This window comes from Thunnus albacares, chromosome 1 (assembly GCF_914725855.1).
Source record: "Thunnus albacares chromosome 1, fThuAlb1.1, whole genome shotgun sequence".
Classification (NCBI taxonomy): domain Eukaryota; kingdom Metazoa; phylum Chordata; class Actinopteri; order Scombriformes; family Scombridae; genus Thunnus; species Thunnus albacares.
This window is the reverse complement of record NC_058106.1, coordinates 36,982,219-37,004,443: the sequence shown is the minus strand read 5'-3', so window position 1 is coordinate 37,004,443 and position 22,225 is coordinate 36,982,219. Positions and strand designations below refer to the sequence as shown.

Here is a 22,225-nt window from a genome sequence, read left to right as displayed (position 1 = left end):
ATAGCTGCAACAGTAGCAACAGAGTAGGCTACATGACGTAAACATGTGTCGACAGTGTTTTTGTAATTACTCTCTCTGCCAGAAGGGGGAGACAAAAGTCTCGCATTCCAGCTTTAATGTTGTAGATATTTACAAAGCCCACATACTGTTTAATGAAATATTCTTTGAGAGTGAAGTCAAGTCGAGTACATTTAATTTATAGCCCAAAAATTAGAAAATCGTCTCAGTTTGCTTTTGGAAAAACTCCCTAAAAACTGTTTGCAACTAGTACCGAGTGCGTATAAGAAACAGGATTAAATCAAATTGATAAAATAGATAAATCGGTAGAAACGCGATCGGTTCGACAGAAAATGAATCAGCAGCTATTTTGATAATCAAATAATTGTATTTTTTTACGGAAAATACCAAAAATCTGATGTTTCCAGCTTCTCATCAGCGAGGATTTGATGGTTTTCTTTGTCATACATGATAACAACTGAATATCTTTGAGTTTTGGACTGTTGGTTGCACAAAACATTAATTATGACTATGCATTGTTTACTATTTCTGATATTTTATAAACAAAATGACGAATCAGGCTGTGACGTCACTTTTGTTGTTTCCTTTACTTTTATCTACTAATATAAAGGTTCTGTTATAATTTGTTATTTTAGTGCATTAATGTATGTGAACTTTAATTATGACTTATACTGTATGATATATGTTATATTCAATCTTTCATTCTTCTACTGCAGCTGACAATAAGTCAATTAATTGATTAGTTGCCAACTATTAAATTAATCACCAACTATTCTGATAATCAATTAATCATCATTTTTTAAAGAAAGAAAGTCCAAATTCTCTGATTCCAGCTTTTTAAATGTGAATATTTTCTGTTTTTTTTAGTCTTTATGACAGTAAAGTGAACATCTTTGTGTTGTGGATAAAACATTTGAAAACGTCACATTGTACTTTGGGAAACCTGATTAATTGATTAATTGAGAAAATAATCGACAGATTAATCACTAATGAAAATAATCATTAATTGCAGCCTTACTCTAAAATCCAAATTCATTGAAACAGATATAAATAAATGTATTTGTGGTTCATACATTGTGTGCCGGTGAAACTCTTTTTTTTTATCAATTCATATATTTTTAAATTACAATTTAATGAAAAATCTTGTTTCTTTTTTGTCAACTCTCAGGGACAAAGAACACAGAAACAGTTTCCAGCACCTCAAATCTCTTCTGACACATTTACCAACAAAAAACTCTACATTTTAAACATCACAGAGGTAACGTATACAGTATATTTTTATGGCTATCGTATTGGATGGTGTTTCTGTTATTGTGTCCACCCGTTGTCGAGTGGAAGATGGACGCGCTTGTTTCCAGAATAGTTTCATCTTTTTTTTTTTTATTTCTACTAGTCTGTAACTCTACACATGTTCTCTCGCCTTCAGTGTGAATATTTTCTCTACTGTTGTGCACTAATACAACACAGTTTCTACAGTATAAAGCCATGTTAAAGTGTTATGACACCAAGCTGCGAATGAATCAGGCTCACTCACATTAACTTTGCTTACAGTGTCAAAATCCCTCCTTGTTCCAAAAGATCTGTTTGCACCAGCAAATTTACCCTCACACTTCACTGATTTCAAATGGAGGGGTATTTGGTGTGTGTGTGTGTGTGCGTGTAGGAGAGGGGGGGAGGAGGGGGTGGGGGTTGTTGCTGTATGTGGGCTGATGAATAGCAGAAAATGTCCTGGATGCTTCACTGTGTTTTGTTTCTGTAACATTGGCACCGAACCAGCTGGTGACACTGGTGAGCGTTAACCAGGTCCAGAAGCTTGGGGACGTTTCTTGCATTTTGGAGCAGTTTCCAGCGGAGACAAATGCAGGACGTGTGCAGCAGGTCAGACATCTATATGTGGTTCTGAGTGAGGCGGCCGGGGCTGAGACGGAGACTGAGCAAAAGGGGGGCAGATGATAGAAGGGGGGACAGGCTTTTGGCAGGAAGGACTCGCAGGAAAACTTTTCACACACTTTTAGGTTTTTAATCTTGGTTACCTTTTTGCATCACTGAAGATTTACAACAGCTTGAAATGTCGCTCATCCTGACCGTGCTGGACAAGCTGGCTTATTTTCTGTCTCTGGTAGCGTTTTGTGTCAGTGTGTCTTACAGCTGGCTGAAATGAAACTAGATTCTTCCTTTTATATCCATGAGGTCTGACAGTGACTGCGTGTTTTTTTAAGTGGATGTTTAAACAAATGAATCCTGAGGTTTTTTGGGGTTTGAGTTAGGATGGTTTTACTCAAAACCTGTGGACACCTGACACCTTGGCGTGAGTTTCTGAACCTTTGCTTTATTGTGACTTTTCAACTCAACTTGTCAGGTTAAGAGCAGACTTCAGGCTTTGGGATTTGTTTCAGACTGACAGGAGCAGCTACTTTTACAGGTTTTTTAACTTCTGAATATTCCTGTTTGAGATCAGTGTTTCAATTAATTGTTCATCAGGTGTAACTGAAGACAGTGAGCTCCTTGACAAAGATCAAAATGCTGCAGTGGTGCGTCCTGAGGCCGTACCATGTGCTTGCACTGGTGCTGTGCGTGGCAGCCAGTGAGGACTTCGACTGGACGAAGAACGAGAGAACGTCTTTCTACTATGGCACCTTCCCGACTGGTACAACACGGTTTTAACATGAAAACAGTCCACAAATATCAAAATAAACTCTCTCAGATAGCTTGAAAAGCATCAGTTTGATGATCTTTGTCAGCAGATGCCGAGTTGTCATGGAATTGTAGATTTTTCTGAGCGCTCTAAAAGAAGTAAAAGTTGAGTTTAAAATTCATTCTTGTTGAAAAAAGCATGCAGATAACAAAATAATCTAACAGATAGATAGATTACTTTATTAATCCCAAAGGGAAATTGTTACAGCAGCTACTGAGACCAATAAATAAAATAAAATAGACTGAATAATATACAAAAAAATGTAAAGTACAATAAAATAATAAATTGAGGGTAGAGACTAAAGATGGGACTGTGATGTAAACTGTATAATAATAGTAATATACTGTAATATAGGATGTACATTGGTGCAAATCAAGTAAAAATTGCTAAAAGCTTTACAGTAAGGTCATTGAATATTAGTGCCACAACTAATGATTATTCTAATTACTGATTAATAAAATATCTATTTAATGCCAGAAAACTGTGAGAATGTCTGTTGTGATTTCTTAGTTGATGTCTTTGAATGTAAAGTTTTGTCGTGTGTGTATTTACTTTGTTTTTCTCGTGCAGGTTTCTCGTGGGGAGCCGGCAGCTCCGCCTATCAGACCGAAGGAGCGTGGAACATAGACGGGAAAGGAATGAGCATCTGGGATACGTTCTCCCACAAAAAGGGAAAAATATACTCAAATGACACGGGAGACTCCTCGTGCGAGGGCTACTATAAATTCAAGGTGACTTACAGAAGAAAAACAGAGCCTGATAAATGCTGATAAACTGAAATATATTATCCTGAAATTAAGTTTTAATGTGATTTCTTATCCTGCAACCAAAATTAGAGGAATATATGAAGTCTTTATATCTGTTTAATGTTTGTCATCAAACCCCTTAACATTAATTTTTACCCTTTTATTTCTAATCAAGTAAAAAATAGAAAAATCATCTTCTCATATATATATATATATATATATATATATATATATATATATATTGTATCACCTTATTGCAGCTTTTCAGTGAAACTATATGAGTGAAATAGTTAAATCCAACATGGCCGGACCATTCAATAAAATTGCTACATTTTCCCAAAATTCTCCACAAGAATTTAAAGTGAACGTCTGCAGGTTTGAATAATGTTTGACTTTACAGCATGAGTTTAAACTTTAAAGGTTTGAAATAGTAACAGCTACAGTAAATAAGTTGTAAAACTTATAAAACTTTAACTTTAACCTCCCCAACAAAACTACCAGCTACTCAGCCTTTAGCAGGACTAGTTTATCTGTTCTTTACAGATAAACTAGTCCTGCTAAATGCCGTTATCTTTAGATCACGAGTTAATTATTTCTTATCTCATGAAAACAAGCTTTGTTATCTCAACCCTTAATCAATCCATTATTACAAGAAAACAAACGGTTGTTTCCTCTTTATTACTTATAATCGGACATCAGGAGTGCCGTCTGTGTGGCATCTTGACAGCCGTAGCAACTGATTTACGTTGTAAATGTCAGATCAAGGAGTATCCATCATTATTAACAGCATCTGTATAAATGATATCTGTGTCACAGCCAAATGGCAGGTCGATTACCTCCTATGATGGGATGTTTCATGTAGGACAAGTAGCAGACAATACCTTTTTTACATGACCTTTTTTCTCAATGAGAAAAAGGGAAGTGGAGTGTAGAGATGGAATAAGAGCTCAAATATTACACATTTCTACACCATAATAATCTTTATTTGGTAAAATAGATGTTAAATAAATCTGATTGCAGTTGGCCAAATACGTTGTTGCAGTGTTTTTGGCTTCGTAGGGAAGTATTCTGTTTTGTCTTTACCATCGATTGGATCAATACATGATTTTCAAAATATTTCCTGCTGTTTGTTTTTAAGGATGATATCACCTTGATGAAGGACATGAAGTTGAATCATTATCGTTTCTCCATTTCCTGGCCAAGGATTTTACCCAGCGGAATGAAAGGTAACAAAACACACAACCATTTTTGTTTTGTAGCAGAATTTCAGTGTTTTTGGACTATAATTGTTTACTATGTTGTTGTTTTTTTTACATTTTTGATCTGATTTGTTTTGATGAATTAGTCAGTTGCCAGCATTTGCTTCAAGCTTTTAAAATATGAGAATTGCATCATTATTTTAGTGTTTTAGGTTGGACTCAGACATTTTTTACATTGTGTAGACTAAGTGATAGATGAATCAGTAAACAAAATAATCAGTTGCAGGCTTAATTGTAATAATGCAAAATTTCTTGATAGTGGATATTGATATTCATTTCATGATTCACTGGCAAATCTTTTCAGGTGACCACATCAACGAGAAAGGAATCAAATATTACGACGACCTGATTAACATGCTGCTGTCCAACAAGATCACACCCATCGTAACTCTGTACCACTGGGATTTACCGCAGGTGAAAACTTAACCCACATATAAAGTTTTGTTTTGAATTTTTATGCGCTGACTGGAAGCTGCATTGAGGAAACTAATACGAGTTTAATCTCGGACTGTCCAGGTCTTACAGGAGAAATACGGTGGCTGGCAGAACGTCAGCATGGTGAACTACTTCAACGACTTTGCCAACTTATGCTTTGAAAGATTTGGAAACAGAGTGAAATACTGGATCACTTTCAACAACCCGTGGGTATGTAGAGTTGATTAGAAATGGTGCGTTCATGGTCTTGTGGTTTTTGACTTGTATATCAGAGAGTGTTGTGTCTTGTGTTTTCAGTCCATTGCTGTGGATGGATTTGAAACAGGAGAACATGCACCCGGAATGAAGTTGAAGGGAACGGGAGCTTACAAAGTTGCTCACAACATCATCAAGGTAAGACTGAAGAGATGACGCTCTGTGTCCACTGAGGCTGGGATACTAACTGGGAAATACAGGAAACTGACCCAGATAATCCAGGATTCCCAGTTTCACTACATGTTAAATGGTGTTGATAATTAAATTAACAGTCAATCAATCTTGCACTTTTAGTAGGTGTCACATGATCTTCCTCGGCAGATGGCGTATGTCCAACTTTGATGGAATTGTAGTTGTTCAAATTTAACATTTTCACTTAAAAGGGACCTATTTTATTTTTGGACTCTACTAGAGTAGCTTTGCTTGATTCACAGTTGAAAAAACTCTGTATTTATCTCATATTGGCCCTTTATACAGTCCCTTGGTTCAGCCTCTGTCTCAAACAGGAAGTCTTAGTTCCTGTCTCTTTAAGGCCCCCCTCCCGATGAGACCACTTTGTTCTGATTGGCCAGCTTTCCAGAAGCCTGCCGAGGGGCAGCCGTATCAGAATCGTGTTAAGTTACCACTGATGTAAACCCGACAATTCCTGCTTCACTGCTTCAAATCAAAAGCTTTTAAATTACTAAACAACAGGAGACTTTTATTATTGAAGAATTTACAGGAAATGAAACATGTTCCTCACCGAATTAGCGGAGCTTCGTTAGCGGTGCTAAAAACCGGTGAAACAACCAGAAATGGAGATATTTGGAGCTCTTTGTTGAGAGGATCAGTTAGAAATAATAAAAGGAGGAACAGTACAAGCAGAAACAGCCAGAATGATGATGTTTCAACTCGAGTCATGGCTCGGCGTGACTAGTGGAGCAGATGACCATATAGAGAAATCCATCACAAGCCGACATCAGCCCGAGCTGAAAGTAGGAAAAAACGTTGGAAATTGAGATTTCAGGGTATAGACTATAGAAAGTAATGGATGTGGCCGCCATGACGTCATCCATTGGTTTGTGAACCCCTGCGTTTGCATTTTGACCATTGCCATCTTGGATTTTTGGAGACAGAAGTGACCATATTTGGACAAGAGGGTGGAGCTGGCCCTAACACTAACTGCTAGCTGGGTTAGCATGGTGCATTTACAGTCTATGGTTAACTGTAATAATGCTAATGCCAATGCTAATTTTTGCTAGCGAAAAACAGGTTTAAAACAATTAAAATGTACTTACTGGAGAAAATGGAACATCTGACTCCTTAGAGGGTCTTTTAGTACAACCAAAAACTCTACAAGACTTTTTTAGGTGACCAAAATGTTACAATTAACTTTCATGAACTGAAAACGTAATGAAATAGTGATGGCTATGCCTACGCCTAAACTCTGTGAATCTGGGGTTACACCATGGTTACCTAACCAACACTGTCGCCATGGTAGTGACGTGCTTTCGATGGTACCAACTTGTCACTCAAAGCAGCCACGCCCTTGATTATGCATAACTTTAAGCCTTAATAAAATTTAAACAGGTGAGTTATATAAAAATTCACCCCCCATACAATTGTCATGAATGGAGAAATTAGCTTTAGAGACCAAAACTGTCTTTTGTTCCAGGCTGTAAACATGTTTATTTCTGCTGTTAAGTTGGGCATTTTAACATGGGGGTCTATGGGGCTTTTGGAGCCTCAAGTGGCCATTCGAGGAACTGCAGTTTTTTGTTATTTCCACGTTGGCTTAATATTTCAGTGGCAGACGTTGCTGCTTGGTTCAGAACAGTCTGAAGACGGTGCTTTTTGCTCACAGGAATTATTTCTACAAACGTTAACCTCATTATTTCACACTTTGGCCATATTTAATATAAACATCCAACATTGTAACATTATATATATATATATGACTGAAAATAAGAAAAAGCATAATGTGTCCCATTTAATGGAACATTTACAAATCAATGACAACTGGGCAAACTGCTGAGGAGGATCATGTGCTACGATCGCAAGCTTACAGAACAGCTACTAAAATGTCCTTGTGGTGAGATTGTACTGTCAACTACGGTTTTCAAGGTCAAGAACAAACTCTCCATCTCATCTTCAGTGCATATAATGTGCAGTATTCCAGTTTGTGCTCCATGTTGCATTTATCTAATTAAATGATGTTTAACAAGAACTAATTGACACATAGAAAAGGAGGGACAGTTAGTCTGCTTTTATAGTACAGTACTTGTAGGGAATATGGAGGCGACATTCTAGTTAATTTGTAATTAAATATGGGTGTACTATAATTCATTTTTTGGAGGTTTGACTTTGGATGTGATTTTATTGATCATGATATATGTATTTATTGTGCGGATTTATTGTTGGTATGATGTTGCCTCATCACCTTATTGTGTCTTCTATGACATTTTTGTAGTTGTGTGTAATTTCATGTAATATTAAATAACCTAAACTATATGAAAAAAAAAAAACAGGCATCAAGGTGAAACTGTCTGTCTTTGCAACAGGCACATGCTAAGGTCTGGCACACGTACGACATACAGTGGAGAAGCAAACAGAAAGGTAAAAAGGAAAACTGACAGCTCAGTATCATTACAGTTGTACCATTTTTAATCCAATTTATTTATTTGTTCGTGTGGTTTAAGTCAAAGACCAAATTCCAAAACAGTATCTGTGTGTGTTTTCAGGCCTGGTTGGAATCTCACTGACGGCCGACTGGGGTGAACCGGTGGACATCACCAACCAGAGGGACATTGAAGCAGCGGAGAGATACATCCAGTTCTACTTGGGATGGTTTGCTACTCCCATCTTCAACGGAGACTACCCTCAGGTTATGAAAGATTACATCGGTACGTTATTATCACATACAACCGTTTATGTAATATCTTAGGAAACTGGGAGACTGTCCTCACCATCATTCGCTCAAAGACTTAAAATCATCTGTTTATGTTTTCTTGATAAGCAATCTGTTGTCTGAGTAACGAATGTCCTCAGATCCTCACATTTGAGAGTCTGAAATGTTATAAACGTTAATGCAAATATATTAATACTGCCAATAATAATGAACCTAAATCGTAATAAAAAATAGTTCAGGAAGTTTGAGCTTGAAAATGAAGTAAGTGGGCCTTAGGTTAATTTGTAAACTTTTATAAAGTTATTTATAACAAATAAAATCAAAACATTTTTTAAAATAGTTTGACATTTGGCTCCATATTTAACACAACAGACATGAGAACAATCATTCCTATAAAGGGTTTAAAACAAAGTTACTGTTAAACGTAAAGGTAAATCTATTGAAATATGTTGCTTTAACATGTGACACTGTTTTAAGGAAACAATTAAAAAGATACGGGTAACCAAACATGAAATTGTTCAATTGCATATTTGAGAGTCTAAAATCAGAGAATATTTATTTAATATATTTTTGCTTGAAAAATGACAGAAACGAGTATTTGAACATTTGCAGATTAATTTTATGTCAATCAAATTATCAATTAATTGACTTATTTTTGTGCTTCTACTGTCATGATCATGACCGAACTTAAAATGAGATGATTATACATGTGGCATCTTTTGGCTTCCATATAACTTTCCATTGTGCTGTTTCAAATGTCAAATGTCTGTTTTACTCATATTGCTACTGTTTTTTTGCACGATTTCGTTGGACGCTAACTGCATTTGGTTGTACTGGAGCCTACTGCGTGCAATGACAATAAAGTTGAATCTAATTTGATCTATTTGCTTCTTGAGTAAAGATGAGAAAATGTTTATTGGTTAACAAAGTTTCAGTCTATCTGGAAACCAAACAATGTGCTGAAGTTTTCTCATTTTTATTCAACTTGTGCTTCTCCTCTGATGCACCCGTCACATTTTCAGGCGTGAGGAGGCTTTTTACATTTTTTGGACAAAATTTATAAGACATCATGCAAAATTATGATGCTTTACTCTCATGACTGTTTACAAGTTTACATAAATAAGTTTACATGACATCAGCCTGTTAACACTGCAGTCTGTTGGTGTATGAAGATGGCGGTCTCCATGACATCATACAACCCCATTTATTCACTTCCATTCACAACATTAAGTAAATGTGATGATTTACAGTTGCGGTTTTCTGCAAGATCAATTTTAGGTTGCAAGTCCATAAAGTTTAGGAAAGCAGAAAAAAAATTGTGCTACAAAAAAATTATATTTATTTCTTCAGACTCTAATATTTGCTTTTCTTCTTATGAATTATTGGATAATTTTACCTCTTTGAATAAATAGAGAACAAGGGGTGAAAAAGGGTTGGGAACTGCTGCATTATGGGTATGAAAATGTGACTGTATTACACCTGGAGGCTGCTGCCTTTATACATCTTTTCCGCTGATACTTAAGTTTCACTTCAAAGTGTGTTGACCTTTCACCTTTAGGCAGGAAGAGCGGCCAGCAGGGCCTGGGAGCTTCGCGGCTGCCCGTCTTCTCGCCTCAGGAGAAGAGTTACATCAAGGGTACTTGTGACTTCCTGGGCCTCGGCCATTTCACGACCCGCTACATCACCCAGAAGAATTTCCCATCAGGCCTTGGGGACAGCTACTTTGCGGATCGTGACCTCGCTGAGCTGGTTGACCCGGAGTGGCCCGATCCCGGCTCTGAATGGCTCTACTCTGTTCCCTGGGGCTTCCGACGCTTGTTGAACTTTGTCAAGGTAAATAACACAAATCTGAATAAAAATATTTCAGATTTATAAAATGCAAGATGAAACCTTTTAGGTTCCTGTTGGGAAAATTGGTTTGTATATACTGTAACTGATGCAACTGGTGCAAATATACTCCCTCGCCTTCTTGCTGAGCGTTAGACGAGAAGACTGATTCCACTCTCATGTCTGTACGGTATTATGAAGCTCCAGCTAGCAGCTGTTAGCCTAGCTAAGCATACAGGCTGGAAACAGGAGGAAATAATTAGCCTGGCTGTGTCTAAAGTTCAAAAATACGCCTGCCAACGTTGTTAGTTTAATCTGCACATAAACAGAAATGTAAAAAATAATCATTTGTGGTTTTAGAGGGAGTTATATAGTGAAACTTTTTCTTGACAAACAACATTTTATTTATCTTCCAATCGCCTCTGTGCAGCCACTCGACAAGACTCAAAAAATTGTTGTTTTTGCATTTATATTTTTCATGTGTTATCGAAAAAAAAGGAAAAGAATAAAACCCCAAATTCTTGTCTCAACATTTAACCCAACAATACACTGATTGTATGAGTGAGTATGGAAACCCTGTAAAAACACAAAAAGCTGTTGTTATTTCCAGTTACCTACAGGAGTTATAAATGTTAATGCAAATATATTAATACTGCCAATAATAATGAGCTTAAGTTGCAATCAAAAAAAGTTCAGGAAGTTTGAGCTTGAAAATGAAGTAAGTGGACCTTAGGCTAATTTGTCAACTTTTATAAAGTTATTTATAACAAATAAAATCAAAACATTTTTTAAAATAGTTTGACATTTGGGAAAATGTGCATATGTTGGTTGTTTGCCAAGAGATAATTACACGTAACTCCCTATAAAACAGATTTAAAAAACAAGATTCATTAGCGAGCTGTAGAGGCTAGCTGTTTATGCTAAGCTAAGCTAATCGCCTCCTGGCTACAGCTCCATATTTAACACAACAGACATGAGAACAGTATCGATCTTCTCGTCTAACTGTCGGCAAGATATCAAATAAACAAAATGTTAAATGATTCCTATAAAAGGTTTAAAACAAAATTACTGTTAAATGTAAATGTAAAGCAGAGACGTTTGAGTTAATCACGGTCAGCAGTCGCCTCCTCTGACGGATGAAGGTCGTCGGTGTGGAAGTTCAATTCAGTCTCTAAATATTAGTCTGAAATTAAAAAATAACAAGAATGTAGCAGACAGCTAGCTGTGATAAAACTGAAGTACATTTTTTTGTTAAAAAGTTAAGTTTAGTTGACCTTTATTTTGAAGGCCTTTGATTTGTTCAACATGTAACTGGTTCTACTGGAGATATCTTGCACATAATGATATGAAGACAGAAACATGTAGTCTAACGTGATTGGACGTCTCCCCGACAGACTCAGTACGGAAACCCCATGATCTATGTGACCGAAAACGGTGTTTCGGAGAAGATGCTCTGCACCGACCTCTGTGACGACTGGAGAATGCAGTACTTCAAGGACTACATCAACGAAATGCTCAAAGGTGAAACAACTGATGACATCTCAACAGAGCCATTTGACTTGTATGGTTAGCATGTTTTAAATGAGTATTATGTGTTGTCCTCTCTGGTCTGTATTGCAGCGTTGAAGGACGGGGTGAACGTGAAGGGATACACAGCCTGGTCTCTCCTCGACAACTTCGAGTGGGACGAAGGATACTCAGAGAGGTTCGGACTCTACTACGTGGACTTCAGGAACAAAAACAAACCGCGCTACCCGAAGGCTTCTGTCCAGTACTACAAACGCATCATCAGCTCTAATGGCTTCCCCAATCAGAGAGAGGTAAACTCTTACCAACACCTGACACCTTTAAAACCCCTTCTGGAGGAGAACTACGTTGTTTAACCGTTTGTTGGGTGTTTACAGGTGGAGAGCTGGAAGAGGAAAGCCATAGAGACTTGTTCTTCCAGTAACCAGCTCCTGGCTGCAGGTTAGTACGACTCAACATTACAGTTTGGGCTGTGGTGAGCCAGGTGGGGCCAAACAAAGGACAATTCTGTCTTGAGGTTGTGATTTCACTATCTAACAGGGTTTTTCTTTGTTTTGCCCCTCCAGCTAGAAGAAAATCCCAGGGAGATCAGGAACATGCAGGAATGCAAAAGGCTTGGCCAGTGCATGATGAAGTTTAGGTACAAGAGTTGATACTTGAGATCAACATCATTCTCCCATCAGCGCTATTATGCTGTTTATACTTCTACTTCCACTTCATCGTAGAGGAAAATACTGTTTTACTCCACTACATTTACTCGACACCTACAGTTTCTAGTTAAGATTTTACATACAAAACATACAATCAACACATATATTTCTATAGATTAAACCATCCAACGGTGTTTATAATAAAGTTAAAGATTCCCTCCAGACATGTTTTAAGACATATAAAAATACTTCGTTTTGCCTGATGTGTTTTTCCTTCTACCTCATTAAAAATTCAGAATTTATCAATATGCAAATATATTTTTTAACTTTCAAAAGTTTTCCTGTTGGACACCAGATGTCTCCTCCATCAGTGTAAAGTCTATTCTAAGTGTTTGTGCTCTGGAGGCTTCATGTTTTTTCACATCACATCTGTATTAGTTGAATATTGGACCGCGATTGGCTCCAAACTAGTTGTGACAAAAAAAGCGCAGAGAAATTTTCCTCCTTCAGCAGATGAATGTGAAGACAAACAAACATTCAAGTGCATTAACAATATTATTATAATTATACTGTATATTAATGTAACTCTGACAGAGATAATACTTTTGTAGGTAAATGAAGGATTTAGACTTGTAATGGAGTATTTTTACATTTTGGTATTACTGCTTTTATTTTGGTAAATGGTGTGAGTACTTCTTCCACCACTGAGAAGTAACTAACAGCAGGAAATAATGAAATGCATTGAAAAATTAATTAATAAATCTATAAAACGTGTTACTTTTCCTACAGTATGTTTTCAAGGTCTATGGGAGCCCTGTCTGTCCAGTGATATGACGCTGCGACTAAACATGGAGACATTTATATTAGAGCTGCAACTAACGATTATCTGCAGATTATATTTTTGATCAATCAATTGATTGGTCTTAAATCATCATAATGTCCTAGAGCACAAAGAGTTTCCCCAAAATATTAATTTTACTAAAATGTAAGACAAGTGAAAGCAGCAAGTTTTCACATTTAATAAACTGGAACCATCAAATGTTTGAAATTTCTGCTTGAAAAATAACCAGAACAATTAATCGATTATAAAAAAAAGTTAATTTTAGATCTACTGATCAATCAACTAATTGTTGCAGCTCTAATTTACATGTGTTTACTCACATTTACACGTATCTCCTGTGTGTTTCAGATCCGCTGATAGGCCACATGGAGATGGTGACAGAGATAGTGGTTCCCACTGTGTGCACGCTCTGCATCCTCCTCAGCGCAGTCTTCCTCATGTTCCTGCTGCGTGGACGCTTCTGAGAACACACACACACACACACACACACACACACACACACACACACACACACACACACATATACACACATATACACACACACACACATGCACACACACACAATCACATCCTCTGTTTTCACCATATCAGACCTCAGTGGCCTTGAAGCTGTAGAAATAAATCTGAGAGTGACTCCAAAGCTGTAAAACTTGATCCTGTCCAAAGCATTTTGTTGATTTAACTGTCTTGCTGTTTTGTTTTGAATAAACAGACACTTTTTTTCAGGCTGTTACTAGAAAGTCAAAATAGCCAGTACCTGTCATAACTCCTGAGGGATTAATTCGAGCTTGGTATATGATTCTTATCATTACTATTTTCTAACAAACTGGTCTTGTGTGGTTTCTGACGTAGCTAAGTTTTATAGGATACTCAAGCTTATTGCAGAGAGGAGACGGTTTAATGTCAACAAGTTTGTAAAAATGAAGAAATAAGAGTGATGGAGATAAAGTGTTGTACTCTCTGTGGATCATTAAACTTCAATTAAATCCATTTTTAAGACTTAAATGATGCTGATTATTGAGTGAAAAAAAAAAGTTTTCTGATCATGTAAATTATTTTGCTTATTGATCCACTGACAAGGTGGATTCATGGAGAGCTAAAAGTCATGGAAACACACTTTTTGTACAGTTTTTCACCCTTAAAACTGCATATGACTGCAAATGGAGTAAAAGCGATGTGAAAGTACTCAAGTACTGTACTTAGGTACAATTTTGAGGTAATTGTACTATTGTATTTCCACTTGATGCTACTTTATACTTCCACTCCACTACATTTCAGAGGGAAATATTGTACTTTCTACTCCACTACATTTATTTGACAGCTTTAGTTACTTTTCAAATGAAGATTTGACACAATGGATAATATAACAAGCTTTAAAATACAACACATTGTTAAAGATGAAACCAGTGGTTTCTAACCTTTTTGGCTTTTGACGTCTTACAAAAAGCAGTGTGTAGTCGGGGTCACATTTCACATGTCTATGAGTTGTTAACAGCTCCACTAAAAAGTGATTTTTCCCTTCCTTTAACAAAAATATATTTTTTTACATCAGTCCAGACCCTTTGTTTCTTAAACATTCCTCTAAAATCATCAAATCAGGCTTTTTCTCACTTTAAACAACTTTTGGATACTTTCAGGTTGTCATTTGTTTTTAATTTATATATAATTTGCACCGTTTTAAGATCTTCCATCATGTCTCTGAGCCTTAAACTGTGTTGGTTCTTGAGAAGTAGTTTGTTTACAGTTCTTATGGCTCTCTATATATATTTGGATTATAATAATTAAATATGTATTAGTTTTTAACGCATTTAATCAAACTTCCACACATCCATCACTCATCAGTTTGCTCTAATGCCTGTTGGATTTTATTTTGAAAAGAATCCATCGCCCATACCGGATATCCGTCGGTAGTTTGGCGCTGCTCGTTGTTTCGCTCCACCGGACAGTAAGTTAACGGTTATGACATTTCATTTTACTAACAGTCTGGTATTTTATAAGCTGTCATCACGTCAGAGGCTCTTGGTTTAAGTTGACTCGGTCGTTATGTGACTGTTTCGCTGACAGGAGTCCGCTGACATGTTCGCTAACTTACCTACAGTGTCTCAGCAGCTCGCAGTTAGCTTAGCTTAGCTTAGTTTAACTCAGCAGCGCGGTGTTTAAACTCTGACTGCAGCTCTAACGGTGCTCAGATAAAGTCAGTTCGGCCAGAGTTCATCGGACATTAACGTCCTGTTCACCCAGACTGTCCACTTTATCCCGACTTATCTGTGTGGCGATGAAACAGGAGAATTACAGTTAATGTTTTGGCAGCATCTTGGTTGAGTTTACCGCCTTCTGGTGGCTGACGCGGTGGTTGACCGATATCTGTTTTTGCGTGGCCGATACCGGTCATGAATGACGCCAGAGAGCGATAATATATATCGGGGGCCGATATTGATCCCCAGGGAATAAACTGCATTCATCAACTCCAATATGAGCATAATAAACTGAAATATGGAAATGCATTTATACGTATGTATAAATAGGGCTGCCATTAACAAATTATCTTCATTATTGATCAATCTATTCATTATTGTTTTTGATGAACTGATTAATTGTGTACTCCTTAGCCGAAGTTGACTTACAAAATCAAACAGCAGTCTAAAACATGCAGTTTAATATCACTGAAGGTTAAGAAAACCAGCAAATAACCACATTTGAGAAGCTGGAATCAATTTTTGGCATTTTTGCATAGAAAATTACTTACTTACTAGCAACACCACAAAATAAAATACTTCATGACACATAAGTAGAGCTGCAACGATTAATCAATTAGCAGGTCGACAGAAAATTAATCTGCAACCATTTTAATTGTTTTATTAATTTTATTGAAGCAAAAATGTCAAATATTTGCTGGTTGCAGCTTCTCAAATGTGAAGATTCTAAACTTTTCTGTGTCATACGTGAAAATAAACCGAACATATCTGGATCTCAGACTGTTGATCAGACAAAACAAGACGTACGAAAATGTCATCTTGTTCTCTAAGTAACAATTAATCAATTATCAAAACAGATGACGATTAATCTTCTGTTGATCAACTAATTGATTGACTATTCTGTGCAGCTCTACTGATAACAAATCTAGTTTGAGGTTGTGTTAACTGCCCTACCGGCTACCAGGATGACAGATAATCATATTTAAACAACACCAACAGTTGCATTATAATAAACTTTATGCTCGTAGAAAAACAAACTGCTCATATTCAGCCAAACAGTCTCAATAATGTGAACAACTATCGCTTCTAAAGCTGCTACAGTTGTGAATCTTTCCTCCAGAAACACATCATGGTCAAACAGCAGAAGAACGGTTTGCACGACGTTTCTGACTACGACGGCATGGAGGACGAAGCTTTCCCTCCTCTCCCTCCACCTCAGTCCCCGGGTCTGGGAGGAGAAGACGGGGGAGACCCTTTCGCTAATGGTGAGAAGCCGTCGTGACAAACAATATTCACCATCAGTCAAGAGAATATTCAACACTGGAGACCAGTTTGTACCAGTTCTAGTAAACAGTGATGTTGTCATGTGATGTGGTTGATGAAGGTGAGGAAGAGGGCGACGTGTCGAAGCTGGCTGAGGTTCCTGCTGCTAAAAGGAAAGGAGTGAAAAGGCCGCAGCCCAAACTGGACTCTAACAGGTATTTTACCACAGTTCCCATCATGACAGAGGATTTAAACCCATTAAGACACTAACGGTAGTTAAATGTGTAAAAGTGTATCGATTTATTGTTTTCAGGATATTTCATTGATCATATTTACTCTCACTGGAGATAATGTATTATTTACATATTTTGAGTATCTGTCACATTTTCCTGCATCACTTTGATTTATTGCAAAGTAACACAAATACAAAGGCTGTAAATTGCTGCTCACATTGTTCAATAAAGCAGCGACGGATTCAGTAATTTTATTTAATTGATATTTATTTGTATATAACATGAATGATGATGCCACAGACCACAACATTTATAGCCTGAACTGGTTAGTTTCCATTGTTACTTTATGTTGGATTGATTAGAGTGGAGATCCTGGTTGGACTGGTTTTATTCCCTTTCATGCTGTCTGACCTTAAAGCACCTTTAATCAATATTTGTATATTAATAAAGAGTTAAATGACTATAAGTAGTGAGAAATGAGTTCCTCATAATGACAAAACCCACAAAGAATCACAGCAGGCAGCTGTTTTCAGAGGAAAGGCTCAGAAAAGCCGCTGTACACTTCCTGCTCAGCACCAACAGTTAGCTGTAGACTAGCTGGTGAACATAGTGGAGCATTTAGCAGCTAAAGAGCCAGATATTTCCCTCAGGAGTTGGTAGAGAGCAAAAACAGAGCTAAAAGAGAGTGAATATTGGACTCACATTCACCAGGTGGACAGAAACACGACTCCACATGAATGATAATGTTGCTCCGTAACTGCTGGATGTGGAAATAAGCAACTGTTTGTGGACATGTTTATTCTACAAGGTTAATATTATGTTAAAACTTGTTCCACTGCATGAAAATGCTCCAAAAAATCAATTGATGAGGTTTAATTTTGGATCAGCTGATTGAGAATAATGTGATGTTTCTGGTCTTCAGGCTGACGTCAGAACGAGGACTTCCAGCTCTGCGGACGCTGTTCGACGACGTTCATTTTAAAGGCAAAGGCCACGAGGTGAGACACGACTACACACGTATCAACACATCAAACACAGCCGACACTGAGGATGAGTTCTTATCGCCTTTACTTCCCGGTATCAGAGACGTTCACTGAAACGTTTCCTTGATGTTTGTGTTGCTTCGAGCAGGCGGAGAACCTGCGGCTGCTGATGCAGAAGATGGAGAACTGGGCTCACAGGTTGTTCCCCAAACTGCAGTTTGAAGACTTCATCGACAAGGTGGAGAAACTCGGCAACAAGAAGGAAGTGCAGGTAGGATGAAGATGAATATTTCCATAACATTTGATTATTTCCTGCAGTGCAATGTTTGTAATTGTCGACCTTTTTCTCTTCCTGTGGCAGACTTGTCTGAAACGGATCCGACTGGACATGCCGCTGACGCACGAAGACTTTATGGGTAAAGATGGTTGGAGATAAAACACGCTGTTGATTTCTATTGTGTTAAGAAAGAGATACAAATGTTTCTGATTGGTTGTATGAAAACTGTTTTGTCGCAGGTGAAGAAGAAGCGGCTCCTGAATCAAACATCTTTGGGGATCCGGATCCGTTCAGCAGAGGGAGTTTCCCGGATGAGCTGATCCACTCCACCCCGGCTCCAGCGGCTCCGCCTACACCGGCCGCCGCCCCCTCCCCCGCTGCCTCCTCCCCCGCCGCCCCCTCCCCCGCCGCCCCCTCCCTGACCGAGGAGCAGCGCCAACGCATGGAGCTGAACAGACGGCGAGCTCTGGAGAGGAGGCTCGCCCGCCAGCAGCAGCAAACAGGTGAGACGACGCTCCAATAAGATCATTAAACAATAATCAAATCATGACGTTTCCTACGAGAGATGAAGGCAAAATTCAGCCAATCACGAACAAGATGCAGCAACATTCAACCAATGATGTTGCTTCCAATCATCTTTAATTATTACGTCCTCATCAGTCCAGTCAGTGTGCAAATCACAACAACAACAACAACAACAACAACAACAACAACAACAACAACAACAACAACAACAGGTGTGATGTCAGAGGGAATCTTTAAAGTGTTTCCTACTGAAGTGTTTTAAAGACAGACTGATCAATTAATTTAAAATAATTATAAAGTTGATTTGTGATTATTTGTGGAATAATTTTGTTGTATTTTTGTTGTTGTTGTAGAGTCTAGTGTGGAGGATTTGTATCCTAATTTAATTTTTCATTAAATTAGTGAATAAATTAGTGATTAGTCTGCTAATTAAGTTGATTAATTTGTTTATTATTTAATAGTTTAATTAGTCATTTTTTTTCTAAAATTCTCTGATTCCAGCTTCTTAAATGTGAATATTTTCTGGTTTCTTTTGTCCTTTATGACAGTAAACTGAATATATTTGTTGTGGACAAAATAAAACATTTGAGGAAACAGTTTTCACTATTTTCTGACCTTTTATAGATCAAACGACTAATCGATTAATTGAGAAAATAATGGACAGATTAACCGATAATGAGAATAATAGTTATTTGCAGCCTTAGTTCAGATGTCATGTTTTCTTTAACAACAAACCCCAAAATAATCCATTTACAGTGAAATCAGAGAAAAACAGAAAATCTTCACACCTGAGAAACTGGAATCAGAATTTTTGGCTTTTTTGCTTAAAAAAAAGAATTTGAACAATTAATCAATTATCAAACTGATTGTTGATCAACCGTCTATCAACTAATCAGTTCATCAGTTCAGTCTCATTTTTAAATATCAGGAGTGCAGTGATAAGAAGCATCTAGAATATAATTATAAATAATATAATCATTTATGCAGTTAAATCAGATTTTAATCTTTATTCATTAAACAAACGTCTGACAGCAGAATATTATTATAATAATGATGATGATGATGATGATGATGATAATAATGATGATGATGATGATAATGATGATAATGATGATGATGATGATGATGATAATAATAATAATAATAATAATAATAATAATAATAATAATAATAATAATGATGATGATGATGATGATGATGTGTTTAATCCTCCATCAGACCCGTCAGACTCTCGGCCCGCTGACTCGTCTCTGTCAGCAGACGAACCTTCATCGTCTGCAAACGTCGTCAACGACTCTAAACATCAGCAGGAGGATGAAGAGGAGGATGAGGAGGGTTTCAACCCGCAGCCAATCAGCAGCAGCACACAACAACCAGACCAGCTTTCACCCAAAGACTCTGAACCCTCTGAACCGCCGACGCAGTCTGAGACAACAGAGACCAGAACCAGCACCAGAACCAGCACCAGCACCAGTACCAGTACCAGTACGAGCCCAGTCCATCAGTCCAGCATCGGCTGTGAGGAGGAAGATTAACAACAACCTGAACCTGCAGCGTGTTTGGACCAAACCAACATGTTCTACAGCAGCTGGTTTATGGATGAAGATGAACATCTGGAATATATCATTACAGCTGCAACTGATGGTTCTTTTCATCGTTATTAATCTGTCAGTTATTTCCGTATTAATCCATTTATTGTTTTGTCTATTTACTGTTAAAAAATTCAGAGTTTCTCAGAGTGATGTCTCTCAACAGTCCAAAACCTGAAGATTTTCAGTTTACTGTCACATGTGACAAAGAAAATCAGCAAATCTTCACATTCGAGAAGCTGAAACTGGAGAATATTTTTATGATTCAAATATCAAAATAGTTTGAGATTAATTTCAACTAATTGATAAATCGACTAACGCAGCTCTTTATATTCCTCACTTCCTGTCGTGTTCTTGAACACATTCAGTAGTTCAGACTTCAGTCAGCAGCTTCTCTGGTTTTACTTTTGACAGAATTTTGTTTTATTTCACAATTTTTTTTCTAATTCTTAAATTTTACAGCTACATGACCTTTAACATCAGGAACTAGAGACTCGTTTAAAATGTCAATCAAGGGAATCTGAACCTCGTTATTGTTCATTTAGTCGCTGTTAGAAGCTTCTTGGTTTGTTAAACTGACCTCTGAGCTTCATCCTGAGATTGTTTATTTATAATCTAACAAACATTTCCTGGAACTTTTAACCAGACTTTATGTTTTCATCTTTACACAGTTTCATAAAGACAATTACTGTAAAATTATAATGTGGACGCTGTTGATGTTTTTTAAATGGAATTTGTTGTAATTAATGTTTTTCTCTCATTAAAGTTGACTTTACAGAAAAAATATGAAAAATAAATTAATTTTCCTGTCGTTAATAATATATTTCGACTGTGATCATGTGACCTGCATTTACAGCTTTATCTCTGTGGATTTAAAATAGTTCCTTACATCTAAAGATCTATTAGATTTTGTAGTGAAAATGGAAAAACATACTTTTCTGTCCATTTTAATATTTGTTACTAAACACTGAGATGATTTAAAGAGTTAAATGTGTTCCTGGTCTTTAAACAGAAACATGTTTGTTTGTTTTCATTCAGTAAAAACTTCAAACTAACGAGTTTCATATTTATTTATAGATTTAATTACAAACCAGAAAACACTCACGCAGCACATAAACAATGTTACAAAAATAGATTCTGTGGCAACAATTACTTTCATACAAAGAAGCAGAAACTGTAATAACACTTAATATATTCATCATAATTAAGGTCAAAACTATATAAGTCAATTAATGAAGCACCAACCTGAGCAACTAGTGCTGGATCCATTTAATGAGCATTAAGTTTCTCAATCAGGTGATTTATCTTCAGACAGAAACACATCAAATAATGAAAAGAGATAAACTCTCTGGAGACTCATCCTGCTTTCAGTTTATGTTTCTCAAACTGAAACCTGCAGCAGTGTTTTAAAGTCATAGTTTGACTGACTTACATGTGTCTCCGCTGCACCCGACCACTGACCAGACACCTGGAGAGTCTTTGTTTTCAATCAATCAATTATATTTTCTTCTTTTTTTTTTACCGTCACAAATGTCTAAATGTTTCAAAACCGTCTCTACACTGTCAGAGCTGACAGAGTGGAAGGAAAAAAGTTATTATAAAGCTATTTATTTGTTTAATTGGGTTAAAAGTAGCTCAACTAGTAGTATTTAAATATACTGAACCTCAAATATAATAATTACCAAACTAAATACCAACCATATGACATTTCTTTTTAATGTACGACAAATCAAAGCTGCTTAAACTCCAACAGTTCCCAGAAAAATACTGCAGATAGTTTTTACATGTTTGATATATTTGTAATAAAAATCCAAATGATCTTCCTGCATCTTTCCTCTCGTGTTTCTACGAGACATCTGACACACTCAGTATGAACTTTAACCTCAGAGGTGACGACGATGTGACTCATTAATTGGATCAGATTTTGGTGCTTCGTTAATTTTAATGTTAAATTTATTAGTTTGTGCTTCATGATTCATGTATTAAGTGTAATCGGGGAATTAAAAAGTGTTTTCTTAAA

The 22,225-nt window shown here is 36.9% G+C and overlaps 2 protein-coding genes and 1 long non-coding RNA gene across 5 annotated transcripts; 2 read left to right on the top strand and 1 right to left on the bottom strand.

Moving 5' to 3' along the window:
- Positions 1-895: 895 nt before the first annotated feature.
- lctla (lactase-like a) lies at positions 896-13,571 on the top strand. The gene is made up of 14 exons (XM_044358855.1): positions 896-2,665; positions 3,284-3,444; positions 4,598-4,685; positions 5,023-5,132; positions 5,235-5,363; positions 5,451-5,546; positions 7,949-8,003; positions 8,129-8,290; positions 9,854-10,128; positions 11,517-11,643; positions 11,743-11,942; positions 12,027-12,090; positions 12,216-12,289; positions 13,489-13,571. Exons 1-13 carry the CDS (start codon positions 2,539-2,541, stop codon positions 12,287-12,289), a joined length of 1,668 nt encoding a protein of 555 aa, XP_044214790.1. The 5' UTR covers positions 896-2,538; the 3' UTR covers positions 13,489-13,571.
- On the bottom strand, positions 10,036-15,875 carry LOC122987705. The gene is made up of 3 exons (XR_006404568.1): positions 15,233-15,875; positions 13,461-13,600; positions 10,036-10,118 (listed from the first exon to the last, which is right to left on the bottom strand). It is a non-coding gene; the product is annotated as an uncharacterized LOC122987705 (long non-coding RNA).
- Positions 15,005-21,958, top strand: tipin (timeless interacting protein). 3 transcript variants are annotated; one of them, XM_044359163.1, is made up of 9 exons: positions 15,005-15,085; positions 16,437-16,600; positions 16,720-16,813; positions 17,754-17,829; positions 17,963-18,085; positions 18,176-18,230; positions 18,331-18,449; positions 18,483-18,594; positions 19,835-21,958. In XM_044359163.1, exons 2-9 carry the CDS (start codon positions 16,465-16,467, stop codon positions 20,149-20,151), a joined length of 1,032 nt encoding a protein of 343 aa, XP_044215098.1. In that variant the 5' UTR covers positions 15,005-15,085; positions 16,437-16,464; the 3' UTR covers positions 20,152-21,958. The 3 variants fall into 3 exon arrangements, with proteins under 3 accessions (XP_044215098.1, XP_044215086.1, XP_044215090.1); XM_044359151.1 differs by having other exon boundaries at positions 18,331-18,594; XM_044359155.1 differs by having other exon boundaries at positions 15,014-15,085; positions 16,456-16,600; positions 18,331-18,594.
- Positions 21,959-22,225: the final 267 nt, after the last annotated feature.

Excerpts from the sequence above, each read along its gene's own strand:
- lctla (XM_044358855.1), top strand. The coding sequence starts at position 2,539 with ATGCTGCAGTGGTGCGTCCTGAGGCCGTACCATGTGCTTGCACTGGTG. Across the intron at positions 2,666-3,283 it reads CTATGGCACCTTCCCGACTG|GTTTCTCGTGGGGAGCCGGC; the intron begins GTACAACACGGT and ends TTTCTCGTGCAG. Across the intron at positions 11,943-12,026 it reads GCTTCCCCAATCAGAGAGAG|GTGGAGAGCTGGAAGAGGAA; the intron begins GTAAACTCTTAC and ends GGGTGTTTACAG.
- tipin (XM_044359151.1), top strand. The coding sequence starts at position 16,465 with ATGGTCAAACAGCAGAAGAACGGTTTGCACGACGTTTCTGACTACGAC. Across the intron at positions 16,814-17,753 it reads CCCAAACTGGACTCTAACAG|GCTGACGTCAGAACGAGGAC; the intron begins GTATTTTACCAC and ends TCTGGTCTTCAG. Across the intron at positions 18,595-19,834 it reads CCGCCAGCAGCAGCAAACAG|ACCCGTCAGACTCTCGGCCC; the intron begins GTGAGACGACGC and ends ATCCTCCATCAG.